General features: G+C 42.2%; 1 protein-coding gene across 5 annotated transcripts in view; it reads right to left on the bottom strand.

Moving 5' to 3' along the window:
* The window catches only part of SFMBT2 (Scm like with four mbt domains 2), a 1,092,424-nt gene that overhangs the window by 678,011 nt on the left and 396,264 nt on the right, over nucleotides 1–18,149 (bottom strand). For 3 of the 5 annotated variants that reach the window (XM_078677108.1, XM_078677105.1, XM_078677103.1), the window contains exon 5: nucleotides 12,968–13,033. The exons of the other annotated variants lie outside the window; for them this stretch is intronic. In XM_078677108.1, coding sequence (XP_078533234.1) covers nucleotides 12,968–13,033 — 66 coding nt within the window. The remainder of the gene's footprint in view (nucleotides 1–12,967; nucleotides 13,034–18,149) is intronic. 5 annotated transcript variants of the gene reach the window in all.

The raw sequence follows: 18,149 nt of genomic DNA, 5'->3' as shown, positions 1-18,149 counted from the left end.
TCTGATTAAGTGTATAATATTGGTCACGCCTCCCTTCTTCCCCAAACCCTCCTGCCACATGTCATCGACACTTTATATATTGTATGGCACCAAATGACACTGAGCACCACTTGTCACAAATTTTCCCCTTGTGCACCACTGTATAAAACGGACAACCTCTTACTTTTAAATGATAGTACTTATAAATGAGTACAATTTATAAAGTACCTTGCAAACTCTTCAGATGGTTTGGATTCCTTGTTCTATTACATACTTTGTAAATTTGTAATTTTGTTTTGATTAACTCACTTTTATAATGAATGAAAATGTTGTGGATAATGACATATAAGCGAAGAAATTCATTGCACCCGAAAGAACCGATTGTCTATTATTAACCTTACTGCCCAGGTTTTTAGGGATACTGGGACACCCCATTGTTACTTAACTCTCCCCAGTTGCTGGGGCAGTGTCTTAGGATGTTATGCAGAGATCAATGTTTGCCCAGCTTTTTTCAAGGGATGATAATAATGGCACAATGAGTGTGGTGATTAATGCAAGTGATGTAAAATCTGTGATTTCTCTAGTCATAGTTTTGTTTTATCATAAAATAGAACAGATGGTTAATGTACATGATGCAAAGCACAACATGTAACATGCAGATCACATATTTGTCTTTAAAGTAGATATCTCAGTGGGTTACTGCTTTTGTCGCAGAGATTTTTTTAACAGGTATAACACATCTAATATAGCAATGTGAGCTATGTACTCGCATCAAAGAGCGGCATGCAAACTGCAAGGCATACCTTTAAAACCTTATTTGTTGAAGTTTGCTATAAGGGTTAGTAATACATTTCTATAAGTATAGACAACCACAAACACTGTTACATTTTAAATCTTGAGGTTGGAGGGCAGATTTACTAACACTTTGTGCTAGGTTTGCATCACTTTTGCAAAATGTTTTGCGATTTAATTTCCTTTGCCGATCTGGTTTTGTATTGGAAAGAAGGGATATGTCCTCCTCTAAGTCATGGTCATTCCAATGTAGCCATCAATGTATTTTTGATGCTAATACATATCTATTAACATTTGAAGAAATACATTTATGGTGTAACATTGGAAAGCATTTTATTTTGTTGCCCTCCATCCGGTCACAATTATTGTTGCCGAAGGAATTAGGAGTAACCCTGACTCCCAAGTTTAAGATAAAAAATTTGGGAGTCTGGTATGACAACACCTTATTGTTTGCAGAGGAGATATCAGCTGTGGCAGGAGTATGCTTTGGCATTCTAAGAATGTTACGCAAAATCTTGGATATACTACCATTAGATGCCAAAAAAATATTGCACAAACCCTGGGTACATCTTGTCTGGACTACTGCAAAGTCCTCTATTTTGGGGTCACAAAGAGTAAATTGAATATTTTACAGAAGGTCCAAAATGTAGCTGCCTGGATGGTATTGAATATTCCAAGGCGTGCATCGGTGGGAGCAGCCTTGAGGGAATTACATTGGCTTCCAGTAGAGGCCAGATTTACCTTCAAGGCTCTGTGTTTCTGCCTAGGATTTTCAATGAGAAATGGCCAAGGTACCTGCGCTTGTTACTTACTGCTTACAGACCCACCCAGAATCTATGGGTCTATGGGCACAGCTAGGTTGGTAGTGACAAAAGTTCAAAAGGCACGTTCGGGAGGTCCTTTGGTTTTCTCGTGGCTAAGGCCTGGAATAACCTACCTATGGAACTGAGGTAGTATCCATCTGAAGCAATGTTTCGTAAAAAAACGTAAAACTTGGTTCTTTCAGTCATTCCCAGGGGATTGGTGTTAAGCGCTCCAGTTGCGAAGTTATCACGCTGCAGGAGCCAGTGGCTTTTGGGGAGGAGGATAGGGCTTTGGTGTCATGGATTACGATGTCTTAGCGCGGTGACACTCCGATGGAGTAACCATGCACTTTTTAAGCTTTTAAAACTATAATAATAATCATTTTCCAAACTTTTCCAAATTTACATGTGTGCTGCATGGCGCAGCACACATATCAATTGGGAAAAGAGTTAAAGTTTGTATTTCGTATTGAAATTAGGTTTGGTTACTACACTAAATTGCGTGTAAATCTGCCGAATTGTCTATCCAGATCAAGCACCATTAACATATATTGCGTAACAGTATGGATGACCTATGACACTTGTACCTTAAGCCCTCATTATCTTATGTAACATTCCTATAAATTGCTTTATTCACTTATATGATTGTCTCTGTATAATAATATGTGTGAGTGATGTAAAGTCCTCTGATACCTGACATTTGTATGCGTAGCTCTATAAAATAAATTAAATAATTTTGAGACGGACTAAAGAGACATTAGGGGCATCATTGAAGGGTGGTAGTTAAGAGGTTATATGAGGGCACCAACAAAAATGATTGCATCAGGAACCACCGATGCGTAAGCCAGTCTTGGGGACAGGACTAGGGAGAGTGTGATCTGCCCAAGGCCTACATTTTTGGTAAAAGAGAACCGAGACTGCAGCACCCCTCTGCTTGTTTCATTGGCAACAACTTTCCCACCATTATGATGAATAGTGAAGGAAGCGACTGCACCAAGAGCACACAATTTGGCCAAATTGAGAAATCAAGGTTAAATACTGTGGGGCAGATTTACTAGCATTTCACACAATGCAACACAGCAAGACAACTTGCTGTGCTGTGCTGTGCTGTCTTCCGTGAAATAGAAACAACAGAAATGCTCCATATTTTAAGAGATGGCACATTTCTACGGACTCGTAGCGCTGTGCACTGTTCCTAGTGCCAATGCATGCACCCTTGCGCCATTCTACAAGCGGGCCTGTATTACAAGCAGGATTGTTTTTGTGATGGAAGGGTCACCTTCCTAAACTAAAACAATCCTTAGAGGCAAGTGATACCCCCTGTAACCAGGGCCTGTCAAATGTTACTTGTGTGCCTGTAGCACTTATTGTGCCACTCACTTAAGTAGTTCTTCAAACATGTGTCAGGCAGCCTATATGTGCAGTGTAAAGTGGCATTTCTACCTAGTCAGATAAACCTCTTGCCAGGCCTAAACCTCCCTTTTTAATACATATAAGTCATCCATAGAGTAAGCCCTACACAGCCCACTGAGGGGGCAGGATGCAGTGTATTGAAAAAAAATTGGACATGTTCTCCCAACTTTTAAATGTCCTGGTAGTGAAAAACTCCTATATTTGTTTTTCACTACTGTGAGGCCTCCCTCTCCAATAGCAAAACATTGGGTTCCCTTATTACATTTAGTAAGTGGTAACTTTCAATTGGGAGCAGATACGAATATCAAGTTTGGAATGTAAAACATTATAAATTAAAACCTTTAATGGTAAAGTTGGATTTTAAGTCACAATTCGGAAAATGCCACTTTTAGAAAGTTGCAATTTTCTAGCCCCAAACATTTGGTGCCTGCAGTATCTTGGGTCACATGACTAGGTGCAGCTAGCATTGGTCTTTGTATATTGCTCCAAGGCAGTGAGACAAATGGGGGAATGGGTGTTGCCTGGATGGGCCTTCTCTAACTTGATATAGGGGAGGAGTTGTCACCTACCACACCTGCACATCACAAAGGCTCTGCCCAGCACACTCACAAACGCTTTTGACACTGGGAGGCTTCTGTGTGACCGGACAAGCTGGGTCCAGGGTAGGGGGTAAGAAATTCCAAGCATCTCTGTGGGTGGAAACCACCAGAACCTTCTCCTACTTCAAAACGTGATCTGGACAAAATCATGGACCCTGAGACCGAACTCTTCAGTACACCTCTGGAAATTTGGAAGACTCAGAAGAATTGCTGTGCTGCTTTGCCAGAAGGACTGCTACTCTGCTGCCAGAGAGAAAAGGACTGGACCTGCATCTTGAACCCATGACCACCAGAGTAACTCAAAGGGCTAGATGGCTGGCCTACTAATCAGAGGCTATGGAGCAGAACAGGTTCCAACCACCTTGAACCCAGGACCTGTACTCTATTTGCTTTGAGTCCTACCCCCAGTCCCGGACCCCTGGAAGTGGGCCTGAAGGTGCTCTCCTATTCCATCTATGGACCTGTGAGAAAAACCGGCTTGGCTCCTCACAGCCGCTTCTGAACCGCCACTGGGCAACGCATCTCTGATGCAGGACTTTTCATCATAACCTGCACGCTTCTTCAGAACCACCTGTGCATGAAGCATCCTCGATCTAGGCCTTCACATGGCAAGCCCCTTGTCGGTGGCCTCCTTGATGATGACGCAGGATTCCACATCACAACCCCACTGTTTCTCAGAACCACTGCTGCGTGATGCATCCTCGACACTGGAGCTACGGAACCATGATTTCGGGTATTTTATTTAGTGGGCCTAACTTGGTCACTGCATGTGGCCTATACTCCATTGCAGTTGCACTGAATTTGTGACTTTGTCCCGGTCCAGTGTGTCAAAAAATATGGCCGACCGCGAGGGAACGAGTCGGAACTTACCTTCCGACTTAGAAGAAATTTCAGCGAAAAAGTTGTCTGAGAAGGCAAACGTTGGGCGGGCAATGCTGAAGGCAGTCTCCAAAGAAAATGCGTCATCATTGGGGAGCTGCTGGATGAAGTTGTGGTGAAGATTTTTATGTTCAGACTTATTTTCTTTTTTGGAAGTCAAAAATCTTCAGCAGGATGAGACTGGAGGCTGTAGCCTACAAGCGTTCCATGAGGCAGGATACCCCTTTGTGAAGGACCACTGCACAGGATGTGCTGCTTTGGAGCTGAATTTATCCGGAGCTGCTGCAAAGTCAGGCCGACTGGTGATGCACCTTGATGAGCAGGTTGGTCCTGATCTCCTCTTCTTTTTCTGAGTAGTTTATAACATTTTAAGTTCCAAATTTTGAAATGTGGCTGTCTGGGCACCATTACCACCACCACCAAGGGATCAGAACTAGAGGGGCACCACTCAGACTGGATCCAGATGCGGGTCCAACATGGTAGGAGACTTTTCTGTCTCTGGGACTCAGGACACCAGCCAAATAGTCCTTGGAGTCACTCTGGTAGTCCTGGGTTTAAGAAGAGGAAAAGGGCTCAAAGAGCAGGGCAGGTATCAGAGGATTCAAGCCAGGCTTCAGGCAGCAAATCAATACTTCCAGATGCAGGAAATCAGTCTTCTGAAGTATAAAGCAGACCCCAGCAGCAGGCAGTCCCAGAATGTGAACTGAAAAAGGGGTCTGAGGGTCCTACTTGTATACCTGGTGCCATTTTTGAAATAGGAGAAGTTTGTAGAGAATCCCCTTTGAAGTAATTGATGTTTCCTGCCTCCCTTACACTTTCTCCAAGCTGGTTGCACGAACAAGGCATTGGTGACAAGTCTTTTGTGGGTAGGCAGAAAAAAGCCTATTCAGTTTCAAGTGGGGCTGTGCCCACCTCTGCCCCCATCCTGTCAGAGATGGCCCATCCAGTCACACCTAATCATTCTATTGTGCAACTATCTGAGAGCAACATACAAAGTCCAACTTCCAATGACACCAACTATTTACAACGCTTGCAAAATTTGACTCTGTTCTTCAAAATCACAAAGAAGCCTCTCATCTCTATAACATACACCTTGAAAACATTCAGAATAAACTTATTCAAGCAATGCACTTCCTTATGGGAGACAATTTAAAGGAGAAATTTATCAAAATGCACAGGGTCAGCATTATGCTAGATGCTTCTAATTGTTCCTTTCATGACCAAGCTGCTGTACTCATCAGATTTTGCGACAAATCTTTGGAAATCCATGAGACACATATCTCTTGCCAGAAGGCTGAGAGACTCAAAGGTGTCTGGCTGCAGTAGCTATTCTAAAAGATTAAATCATATCTTAGTGCTATGATAGTGCTGCTGTGATATAATGGGTATATAAGAGTTCAGGCTATTATGAAAAAATTGTGCCAGTGAGATTTACCCTATGTGCACGGCTATACTCACTCATTGAACCTTGTGCTAGTGGATTCAATGTGTACAAAGGTTGCATTCTGTTTCTTTGAACATATTGAGACCTTGTGATTTCACAGAAGGCAGCAGAACCTACCATAGACTCTTCAAAAATGTCCATAAATCCCCTAGATTAGCAGTTCTGTTTATAAAAAAAGTGCCCTAGACATTGTGGTCTTGTAGAGCGGAGGATGTCAATTTTGTGGAAAACAATGTTAAGGGACTTGAGGCAGATTTGAAAGAGGTCGAAGCAAAAAGAATTTTCAAGCAGCAAGTTTATTGACAAAACTACAGCCATTTCATTTTCTTTCCTGGTCCACCATAATGCGACCTCTCCTTAATGCTTTTGAAAAAGTGAGTAAAGATTTAATACTAAAAAAGTGAGTAAGCAATTATAAATGGCCGGGCCGAATCTTCATTCTGTTCATCATTCAATAATAATAATAAGTGATTAAGAAGGCACCTAGTTACTCCTTCCAATGTGTCCTCATGCTAGGAATTCCTTCTCCAGTACAGAACCTATACACACAGTCAGTAGGCCCTAAATTTGCCTAAAAAGCCATGTTTTAAGTTTCGTACAAAAACGTATTCTGACTGCTCCTGTCTCAAATCCAAAGTCATGATGATCCACATTTTGGAAGCCCAGGAAGCTAAAGGAGCTAAAGGAGCAGCCTCCCATGCATGCTTTTTTCACAATGGGGATCATGGTAAATGCTGCTCCTGAAGACCTAAGAATTCTGCTCAGGCGGTAAGGCTTCACCAGAGGCGTCAGTCATGTGGTCAAACTTTTAGGGCAGAAGCACATAGCTTTAAAGAACACTCTCTTACTCAGAGGGAGCCAATGTAGTTTGGTAAGCGCTGGTCCCATGGCAGAGTGCCTCGGGAGATTCAGCAGCAGATGTGCCGCCATGTTCTACCCCCTCTGAGGTTTCTCGACCTACCTTGTAAGGATACAAGATATAAGATGTTACTCCAGTCTGGACATAACCAGTGCCTGGACTACTGATTTCCTGGCAGCTCAGGGAGAAGGCCCATGATCGTGTTCAATGTTTTTAGGATTCCAAATCATTTTCCCATGAGGTGGTGATGAGGCTGTCTAATGATAGATTAGAGTCAAACCAACTGCCTAGGTTCTGACACTTTCGTCTTGGAAACTGGTCCAAGTACATCTGGCGACCATGCGGTGACCAGAGTGATGGTTGCATTCCTAGAATGAGGACCTCAGTTTATCAGGCATTTAGCTTGATGCCACCGACATTCATTCACTCTGCTAGCTCAAACAGGCTGGGTCTGAGCAGAGCCACAGAAGCTCCTTCTTCCTGAGACAGTGATAATGAACTGCGTGTCATCGGCATACGACGCAATTTTAAAGCTGTACCACTCGATGATATCAGCTTCCAAGGTCGCATGTAGATATTAAATAACGTAGGGCTCAGTGCTGGGCCCTGAGGGTTCCCCTTTCGCAGCAATAAAACCTCAGGTGAGAAGGGTTGTTGAACCACCTGAAAGGTGCGGTTCTGTAGGGAAAAGGCCAGCAATTGCAGAGCCATCTCAATTACACCATATTTCAATAGCTTCTTCAAGTGGAAGACTATGGGATACAGTGTTTAAAGCTGCACTTAAGTCCAGCATTATCAGCGGCACAGTTTTGTCCCATCAACGATAAGTCTATGAGACGCGGATGCTAGCAGCAGCACCGATTCCGTGTGGTACTGTGGGCGGAAACTAAATTGGGTCTTGTGCACTAGATACTCTGCCTCAATAGTCACCCTAAAGTCATTTATTCAAGATATACGGAAATGTTTTGATGATTTTATTTGACAAATTTAAACTGCAATGTGAAGCATCGGGAATCCTTGTACCATAGATGAGGAACAGAAAATTGAGTGTCAGGAATGAGAGTAACCTGAGCAATGAACATTCCTTTTCTAATAAAATGGAAAACTTAATGAAGGAGGTTTATGAACTGAGAATCAGTTACATCTGACATGATTCTTTTATTATTTTATCAATAGCTCCCACTAATATAGCAATTTATTTAGTGAATTGTCCTGTTATTTTTATTGGTAGGGTTAGTATTGTTATGTTGTAATATGGTTATGTATGATGCTATCAAGTTTAGGGCTTTTTGTGTTTAGCATTTATTTGTTATCAATTTCATTAGTCTTTTTACATTGTTATCTTTAAACTTTGAAAATAGAGTTTATCAACATTTTGCAGCATGACCTCTATAAAATACATGAAAATGTCTTTACTGAATTAGTGAAACATGTTTCTTTTTTTCAGAGTCTTTACAACAAGCAAGAATAATGCAATACATATGCTGCTCTCAAAGATGCTTTCAATTATAGGCAAAAGGGCAATTGCCAAGGGCACACACCTTCGAAGTGTGCCCGAGGAAAGTGAACTTTCTGTCTGCTCGGTGTCATCTTCAGGATTTTTGGGACTCCAAAAAGACAAATTTCACCGGTTTGTGTGACCCAGTTTCTAAATGTTTTTTCGCAGGCATCGTGCGGGTTTAAATAAGCAGAAAATGGGTAAGAATATTGAAAGTTGGTCTGAACAGTAGGCCTCACAATAAGCCTTTCCCTAGAGACCCAAAAATCCTTTAAATGGCACTGGCTGCTCTTCCCTTTCGCAGAACTTATGTTAAACTACTAAGCTACTCATAGCTTTTTGTGTTATGCATCACTTTAACACACTCAGCCAAACTAACTGTCATTCTCTCTCTCAAGTTCACTGCCTTTCCCACTCTTACTCTTCATAGATTGTGTAGTTAATATTTACAAGACTAGTCATCGCTCAATACATTAGTATATTCAAATATTGCAAATTCAACGACTCTGCACCGTTAGATGCCATTCTCCAAATTCCACCGAAACATTATAAAATGCGTTAATTTGATCGATCTTCCACACAACATGGTACATTGCAAATTTAATAATCCTTTGAGTTACACCGAATACATTTGTATCTTTACATTTTAAACATGTTTAACTTGATTGTTTACACATGCTTTCCCAGTATTTCATACTTTCCTCGCTTGCCAACATTGAAAGAGTCCTGTTACTAGGTTCCTCTTAATAGTTGACAAGAGGTACAAAATCAAGTTTAACACTTCATTTCCAACCAGTGGCATCCTGTTGAATACTGGGGTTGTGGTTCTGCATTTAACATTGAAAGTAGGAGATCAAATGTTGCAGTATTGAACGTGCTATTGTCTAAAAAGTTAGTGATGGATGAAGATGTCACTTATGACAATATATACTTCATAGCTCGACGTATTGTCAGGAGGAAAGTTTTCTATCATGCTTTCCCCCTAACCAAACACAGTACCAACAGTTTTCACAGCTATCTGAAAAATGTAAGCAACAAATATTTGCATGTGTCCTTTTACGGATGGTAACTTAAGAGAAAAGATTCTGGTGAACCAGTTAATTTGCCAATCAGTGACAGAATAACAATCCTGCAAATCATAAAATATAATGCAAATTCTCTAAATTTGTCCACATCGTAACAATAAATAAAATCATAACACATGCTTTTTTAACCATGCATTTTTCAGCCAAGCAATCACAGATGGCAAAAAGAAAATGAAACTGAATGTTTTGAAAATATTTTTAAACCTCAAAAAGCAAATACATTTATAAGCTCATACTTTTTTTGCTCCGGCATTCTATACCAAAGAAAAACAAAAATGAATTGGGTAGAATAGGTGCATTAATTTCGGTAGTGGCAAGTGGTTGGCGCTGGATTTCAGTCCATCTGTTTTTGTGCACTGTGCAGTTCCACACCGGGATAAACCTTAGTCAAATCAGACTAGATCATGTTCCAGTAGATATGGTCTAGTATGCAATTCTAGGCGACATCCTCTCTGAATGGAAACATAAATAACTGTTTCCGGTTTTGGCCTTAATGAGCCTCATCAGCATATGCTGCCTGAGACCTAATGCACATTAACCAATGTATGGTTCTACTCGTAGCACTTTGGGGATTTAATTGATCAATAAAAACAAGCATTGGCAATACCAATGGGTCCCGCCTAAGCAAAAGCTATTGGCTTTGCAATGTGTTTTAGCTATTTTGTACACCAGAGCTGCTGCTGTTCAGCATGGGCAAAAGTTAATTGCGTAGAGTGTCATATAGTGAAGTGAAGTGTAGTGGACTGATGTGAAGTTAAGTGGCATGGAGTGGTGTAGAGGGAGTTGTGTACAGTGAAATAGAGTGTAGTACAGTAGAGTGTCATATAATGAAGTGGCACAGAGTGTTGTGGAGGGGGCCGATAGTCATCGAGTGAAGTTGAGTGGTATAGAGTGAAGTAGTGTGTTGTGGAATGAAGTAGCATCAAGAGAGTACCGTGTATAGTAGAGTACAGTGTCATGGAGTACAACATCGTAGACTAGAGTGGCATAGAGAGGATTAGATTGTCGTAAAGTTGATTGGCATAGAGTGGAGTCGAGTGCCACAGAATAGAGTGGCAAAGAGTGTTACTGAGGGAGTAGAGTGGAGAGGAGTATAGTGGAGGGTTATAAAGTGTCGTAGAGTGGAGGGTTATAAAGTGTCAGAGTGGAGGGGTATAGAGTGGAGTGGCATGGAGAGGAGTGTCATGGAATGGAGTGCCGTAGAACGGAGTGGCGTGGAATGGAGTGGCGTGGAATGGAGTGGCATGGAGTGGCATAGAGTAGAATGTAGTATAATGGAGTGGAATAGAGTACTGAAGAGTGCTGTAGAGTGGAGGTGCATAGAGTATCGTGGAGTAGAGTGAATTAGTGTGTCAGAGTACAGTGGAGTACAGTGGAGTAAAGTGGAATAAAGTGGAGAGGCATAGAGTGAAGTAGAGTGTCGTAAAGTGGCATAGAGTAGAGTGGTGTACACTGGAGTGGCATAGAGTGTCGTACAGTGGCGGGTAGTAGAGTGGAGTGAAGTAGCGAAGAGTGGAGTAAAGTGTTGTGGAGTGGCAGAGAGTAGATTGGAATAAAGTGTCAGAGTAGAATGTTTAAGACTGGAGTGTCGTAGAGTGTTGTGTAGCAAAGCATTAGGCGCTGAGTGGATGGGTGCAGAGTTAAAGAGACAGAGTGGAGGGGTTGAAGTAAGTGTCAGAGCAGCATACAGTAAAATGGTGTACAGTTTAATGGTGTAGCATGGAGTGGTGTGTTGTAGAGTGTCTTAGAATGGAGTGCCGATGAGTGGAATGGCATGTCATAGAGTAGAGTGGAGAGCCGGGTGGTACAGTGGAGTGGCATGTCATGATGTAAAGTGGAGTGGCATGTCAGAGTGGAGTAGCATGGCATGGAGTGGTGTATCACAGAGTGGAGTGTCGGTGTGGTGGTGTTGCATGTCAGAGTGGAGTGTCATCATGGAGTGGCACATCACAGAGTGGAGTAGATAGCTGTAGACTGGAGTGGCATGTCGTACAGTGGAGTAGAGTGGGGTGGAGTAGTGTTTCCACCACACCTCAGAATTACACAAAAAAATGTGCTTTGTTGTGGCTTTTCTAATTCTAATATATTCTAAAATATCTACACATCTAATTTAGAGACTTTAAAATTTTCTTGTGTGCTAGAAAAAAAGCCTTTTTTGTAACTGCAAGATTGTCACATAAATCCTCTCACTTCGAAGTCAGACAAAGAAAAGTAAACACCAAGCTCCCTCCGAAGTAAGAGCCTGACATTTGGCCTCTGTCTTTGAATTCACAGCAAATGTGGCAAGATACAAACAAGATTTAAAGGGATGGTTAAAGAAAGCGAGCACTCATGGAAGAATACCGGAAATAGGCTATCCTCCACAGGAGGAATTGGACAGCCTAAGGCAAATAAAGCCAGCAAATAGAAAGCAAGCAACTGTGAGTTAAGAAATACAAAGACAATGGTAAGTAATGGACGGGGTGTATTCCCAAGCAAGCTTTCAGAATGTTCACCAGAAGTCTTTAGCAAACCAGACAGAATTGATCTAAAAAGTAAGTGGTTGGATGATTTAATTCATCTCAGCTATTGGTAATTGTGCAGGACCCAGAGAAATTATATGAGGCTGAGATTTATTCAAGCATTCCTCTGTCACTAAAATCATTCCTTAGTAGGATGTTTCTTACACAGCTAGCATTTGAACTGTGCTAACAGCAGTCTCCTGCAGATTTGTTGACCTTTACGGTTTAGTAGCAACATCTGAGTGACATGCCACCCTTAGAACTGAAAGCAATTTCTTAAATGCTTTGGTATTAGAATGTGTAGCTATAATATGAATAAGGTTATTATTGGAATGCCATAAAATATTTTATTTATATTTTTATTATTTTATATGTGTACTTATAAAGCGCGGTCCTGTCACCCCAAGGGCATCCTGGCGCTTGAAATCAACGTAACCACCACATACACTGCTCAGACAGCCCTAGGGAAAAGGTGAGTTTTCAGGGCTTTTCTAAACGGGAGAAGGTCCCTCTGGCTTCTTAGGGCCGGTGGTAGAGAGTTCCAGAGCTTGGCCGCTGCCACACTAAACGAACGGCCACCCATCCTCACTCTCTGGAATCTTGGTACCACAAGCAGGTGAGCCGCAAAAGACATAGAATTGCATAAAGTACCATTTCATAATATTGCACCCTAAAACAAATAGTACTTTCTATTTCCTGAGTTAGCCAAGCAGTCACTTTCTCCCTGTCAGAGTGAAAGTAGCTCTCCATAGTGTATAATTGTACTTTGGCTTCCATAGATTACAACTCGTCCCATCTCAGGTGGCAGTGACTCATACAGGTGTGGTTCTTTCTCTACATTCTGGTACTATGATGTCAGAATTATAATTGGAAAGGTATTCTCTAAAATAACTGGATGATGTTTTACACATTACACAGAGCATCTTGAGATCTTGATGATATCTGGCCCACCTGAGATATTTTACTGATATTATAATGCTCACCATCCATGCCGTGCTCTGTCTGCTAGCATGCTCCTTCATCATCCTTTTATAGACACATAATTTTGAAATGGCTGGGCATCAAACAGGTTGTGGTAGTGTTAGTGGAGGGCTCTCCTATTTTGTGATACTCACCAATTGCTGATGTCTTTGAAACATGGGAACGCTGGAGTTGCTGGAACACAATCGCACCTACAGCGGCTACAAAAACAAAAAATACCCAACTTACAATTTTTTTCATGGATCTGAGTGGTCACTATTGACAAAGGGCAAGATGGTGTCTACAAATGTCTACTACTCTCTGAGAAGGACCAATCAGTCTGGTAGTGATGCTAGCATGTGCTGCTTATTACAGGAATCCTATTTTAAGCGAGGACATTTAGATTTTTTGGGGCCCTTGAACTGCAACCATGCAGGTCTCTCAACCGATACCCTCAAGAGGCCACTTTCTGTTGTACTAGGTTGAACTGAAACCTAGAATAAGACTTTCAGGAACAGAAATGTACTAAAGAAACAATGAGTGGAACTGTAAGCACCTGCTGTCTATGTGTTTAAATATATATTTATTTAAAAAACATAAATAAAAAATATAAGGAGCAAAAACTACCAGTACAGTGGAGGTGCACTTGTATCTGTGGCGGTCACTGCACATGAAAAAGATGTATAGCATCCGCAGGACCACGCTGCATCCTATAACCCTGTCAAAATTGCAATATATATATAAAAAAACATTCAATAACGGGCATCTGACTGCAACTTGTATTTACAGTTGCAACCACAATATTGAACACTTTTTGCTTAAATGGATTAAAACATGACTGTCAAATAAAACATGATCACACATTCAGCTTGACTGTCTAAATTGCATTTTTTTTGTATTGTGGTTTATTTACATTTCCACACCAACTCCCTCATTGTAACACTGCAAGTATTCTTTTTAGACCTTGCCTACAGACAGCTTTAGTGGTCTGGTGAGGGCTCATGTCATTACACACAACACTCACCAAGCCACACATAGCACACAACATTCATTCAGATAAATAGGGATGGATAAAGGGGCTTTAGAACATCCCCTTTCAGCCATTGGCTATTGTGGTTCAGCTGTCTGTCCCATACACATATTTTATTCCCCCACAGTTCCTATTCGCCACACTCTATTTGCTCACCCCTATCCCCACTCATTTATATTATTGTATTGTTATATGACATATCAATCGACACCGGCCCTCAGCAACACACCACCCGAAACTTCAGCAGACCAGGCCATCCAGAATTTCAGAGTCGCTCCGCTGAAATCAACAAAAGCCAACAAAACCTAAAAACAAGCCAGCTGGTACACCCCAGAACTCCAAGCCACCCACCAAGCGTAACTGCTACCGACACGAGAAGCTATGGTGCATAACCAAGGACCCGTCCAACAAAGCTGCTGACAAAGCAGCCCTCTGCAACTACCACCTGCACCTCAAGGAAGCCAAGAGAGCAGCCAACATCGACTGCATTGACTTACGAAGGTACTCTTCAAAATTGTCAAGGAATTCTCTAACCCTACAGCCATTGAGAACACCATCCACCTGTCTACAACAACATCGACAATCAACCCACCACTCAACCTCGACAACCTCAACCAGCCAACACCATTCAAACAATAACCACCTGGTTTCTGTTCATCACTCAGACCACACCACCCCAGCAATCAAGTCCTCCACCCAATCAAGGGTACACACCAACCCCTGCCCACACCATCTCTTTAACTTCAGAACCAACCCTATTAGCATGGAACTCACTAGCATCCTCAACACCTCCATCTCAACAGCAACCTTCCCGGGCAGATGGAAACACGCAAAGGTCAGACCTCTGCTAAAGAAAACCTCTGCCAACCCAATCCTCCCTGCTCCCCTACCCAGCCAAAGTACCCTGAGAAAGCCATCAACTAACAGCTCATCGAACACCTGGAAGAAAACCACCTAATTGATGCCTCCCAATCAGGATTCTATGCCAAACACAGCACTGAGACTGTTACCATTGCCACCACAGATGACATCAGAATTCTCCTCAACTGCTAACTGTGGCCCTGATTCTCCACAACCTCTGTGCTGCGTTAGACACAGTCTCACACCACACGCTCATCAACAGACTCCACAAGGCTGGCATAAAGCCAAATGCCCTCAACTGGATTGCCTCAATCCTCTCAGGGAGCACACAGAGCATCCGACTACCTCCCTTCACTTCTGCACCCGAAGACTTCCTATTCAGCGTACCCCCAAGGATCATCCCTCAGCCCCATCTTGTTCAATATCTACATGGGTCCCCTAGCAGACACCGTCAGATCTCACAAACTCAATATTGTCTCCAACGCAGGTGACACCAAACTAATCCTCACACTCTGAAGACCCCTCCAACGCCAAATTCACCTTCCACAATACCATGACCAACGTAGCCAAATGGATCAGAGCCAATTGCTTGAAACTCAACTCTGACAAAACAGAAGTACTGGTCATCAGGAAGACCACCCCCATATGGGACCACAGCTGATGGCCAGCAGAGCTCAGATGAACACCCACACTGACAGACCATGCACTCAACCTCAGCGGCATCTTCGACAACCGACTGATCATGAAACAACAAGTCAAAGCAGTTGCCTCCTCCTGATTCCACGTCCTTCACTTCCTACGCACAATCTTCAGATGGATCCCAATTAACACCAGAAAGATATTCCCTCAGGCCTTCATCACCAGCCGCCTCGACTATGGCAACACTCTCTATGCCAGAATTTCCACACAGCTCCTCAAAAGACTTCAGACCATACAGAACACAACAGCCAGACTCATCCTGGACCTCCCTAAATGAACCCACATCACCCCTAACCTCAGAGACATCCACTGGCTCCCCATCCAGAAGGGATGTCAGTTCAAGAGCCTCATACACCCATACAAACCTCTACATGTTCAAGGGCCATACTACATCAACCATTGACTGAACTTCAACCTGCCTGCAAGACACCTGCATTCTGCCTCACTCACCTTGGCAGATACACCCTGCATTTATCACAGCTGCAGCGGGGCTACTCTTTCTACATCGCTGCCAAGACCTGGAATGACTCTACCCTCCACCTCTAAACAGCACCCTCCCTAACGGACTTCAGAAAGAAACTAAAGATCTGACTTTTTGATGGAGACACAGCACCTCAAGTGCCTAGATACACCTCAGCACAACAGCGCTGCGCTTTACAAATGCTGATTGATTGAGATATGCCTCCCAGTGTGTCAAGTGACAGTTAAGTAAAAAAGGAGTTCCTAGTGTCATACAATAGAGAGTCTTCTGACAGAAAAGATTTACTAACAGTCATATCAATTTATTGCCTTCATTAACTAAAGTTCCTGTGCAGCTTGAAGAGTCTTCGCCTTTCTTTGCAAAGGCAAAGCAAGATTCCAAAACCCTATGCAAGCTAATAACTAATTTTTTATTTCTTCTCTATTATTTTCCAAATGATGGAATCTAATCTCCGTTTAGTCTTCTACAGTTAATTACAGGTTTGGTCACCAGCAAACATAGATGATTCAGACTGATGGAAGAACGCATTAGCCCATAAGTAGGTGTGCCAACAGAGAGCTTGAGCTGTCTGGCGCTAAAGATGGGCCACAAAAGGATTTCAGCATTTGCAATCTATCAGCTGGACTGTAATTATCCACTCTCTTTGTATGTCTTGTACCTCTCCTGACCCCACAGCTTCTATAGCCACTTCTCTCAGATGGCAGAACAGGGAAGAGCTTGGCTTCATGCAAAATAGAGCCCCTCTATGTTCCCATATTTGACAATGACTTTGGCACTGACCACATCAGCATCTCCAGAGGCACCGGTACATCATGCAGCGCCTGGGGTGCTTTTGGCCTTAGCTTGCCCTTTTGGCTCCTTGGGCATGAATAACTAGCTTCTGCATTGGGCCTCACATGGCTACCATAGAGGAGGAGCAACAGCTAAAGCCTGTTCTCCCAGTCTAATACACTAACCCATTCATCTCACCCGCACACCCTTTCACTCAATCTTTCATCAGTCATCCACTCATACTCACTCATCAACTCATTAGAACTCACGCAACGATTCACTTAGCTACCCTCTCTCCATCTTTTCCAACTAGTTGCTCACCCATTCAGTAATTAACTTAGTCATTCATCCACTATTGTTAGTCCCTCCTGGACTGATGCGACCCACAGGAAAACAACCAAAACGGCAGCCTGGGCAGAATGAAATGCCAAGAAGTGTAGAGGCAGCTTGCTGGCAAAACAATTCAGGCAAATATTGGTGGAGCAGGTAAATGCCTTATATAATTGATCAGTGTAAAAAACATAACTCTGGCTTATAACTAAAATGCAAGCCAGACCGATTGGCATTCCTGATGCTTGCTTGTTTGCCCGATTAAAGTAGGAAATATAATGCTTAAGCACTATGAATCTATCTATGGCAAGCACCAGAGAGTAGATACCCTTTTGTTAGAAATTTTCTTACATAATAATGAACTACCTACACTTTCAGAAAGAGAACAACAATCTATGGCTATTTTATTTTCTATGGAGGAATTATAGAGAGTTATTAAAGTTCTGCCTAATGGCAAGTCCTGCGGCCCAGATGGGTTTCCATCTGAATTTTTTAAAGTCTTTTTTGTGCATTTTCTGATTTTTTTTCTAACATTAATAAATTCCATGCTAGAGGGAGGGACGATACCAAAATCTTTCAGACAGGGTAATGTAGTGAGTTTCTTGAAGAAGGGGAAAATAGCAAAGATCCAAATTCTTATCGTCCGATAACATTGTTAAACTCAGATTACAAAATAGTAACTAAACTACTATCATTACGTTTTAATCAATGTACAGCGAAATTGATCCATCCAGATCAGAATGGTTTTATCGTGGATAGACAGTTAGCTACTAGTACTCATTATCTAATTGAGGCTTTCGATTATTTTGAGACACGGGGGATACCTGCTTTCGTTTTTTTATTAGATGCTGAAAAGGCTTTCGACCTTGTGATGTGGGAGACATTGTTCATTATTTTAGGTCACTTTGGGGTGTCTGTTAAAATGATATCCTTGATTCGTAATTTGTATATCAATGCCAAAGCTAATGTAATCATCAACACCTCAGTGGCTGGGTCAGTCTTAGTTAAACGAGGCACAAGACAAGTATGCCCTTTATCGCCAGTCCTTTTTGCTTTTTTCATTGAGCCTTTTGCAATAGCAACAAGGAACTGTGCTGAAATACCCCCTCCAATTCCATCGATGGCAAAACTGAAATTACATGCGAATGACATCATGCTTATTATA

This window comes from Lissotriton helveticus, chromosome 1_1 (assembly GCF_964261635.1).
Source record: "Lissotriton helveticus chromosome 1_1, aLisHel1.1, whole genome shotgun sequence".
Classification (NCBI taxonomy): Eukaryota; Metazoa; Chordata; class Amphibia; order Caudata; family Salamandridae; genus Lissotriton; species Lissotriton helveticus.
The sequence above is the reverse complement of the archived record's forward strand: the minus strand, read 5'-3'. Positions and strand labels throughout refer to the sequence as shown.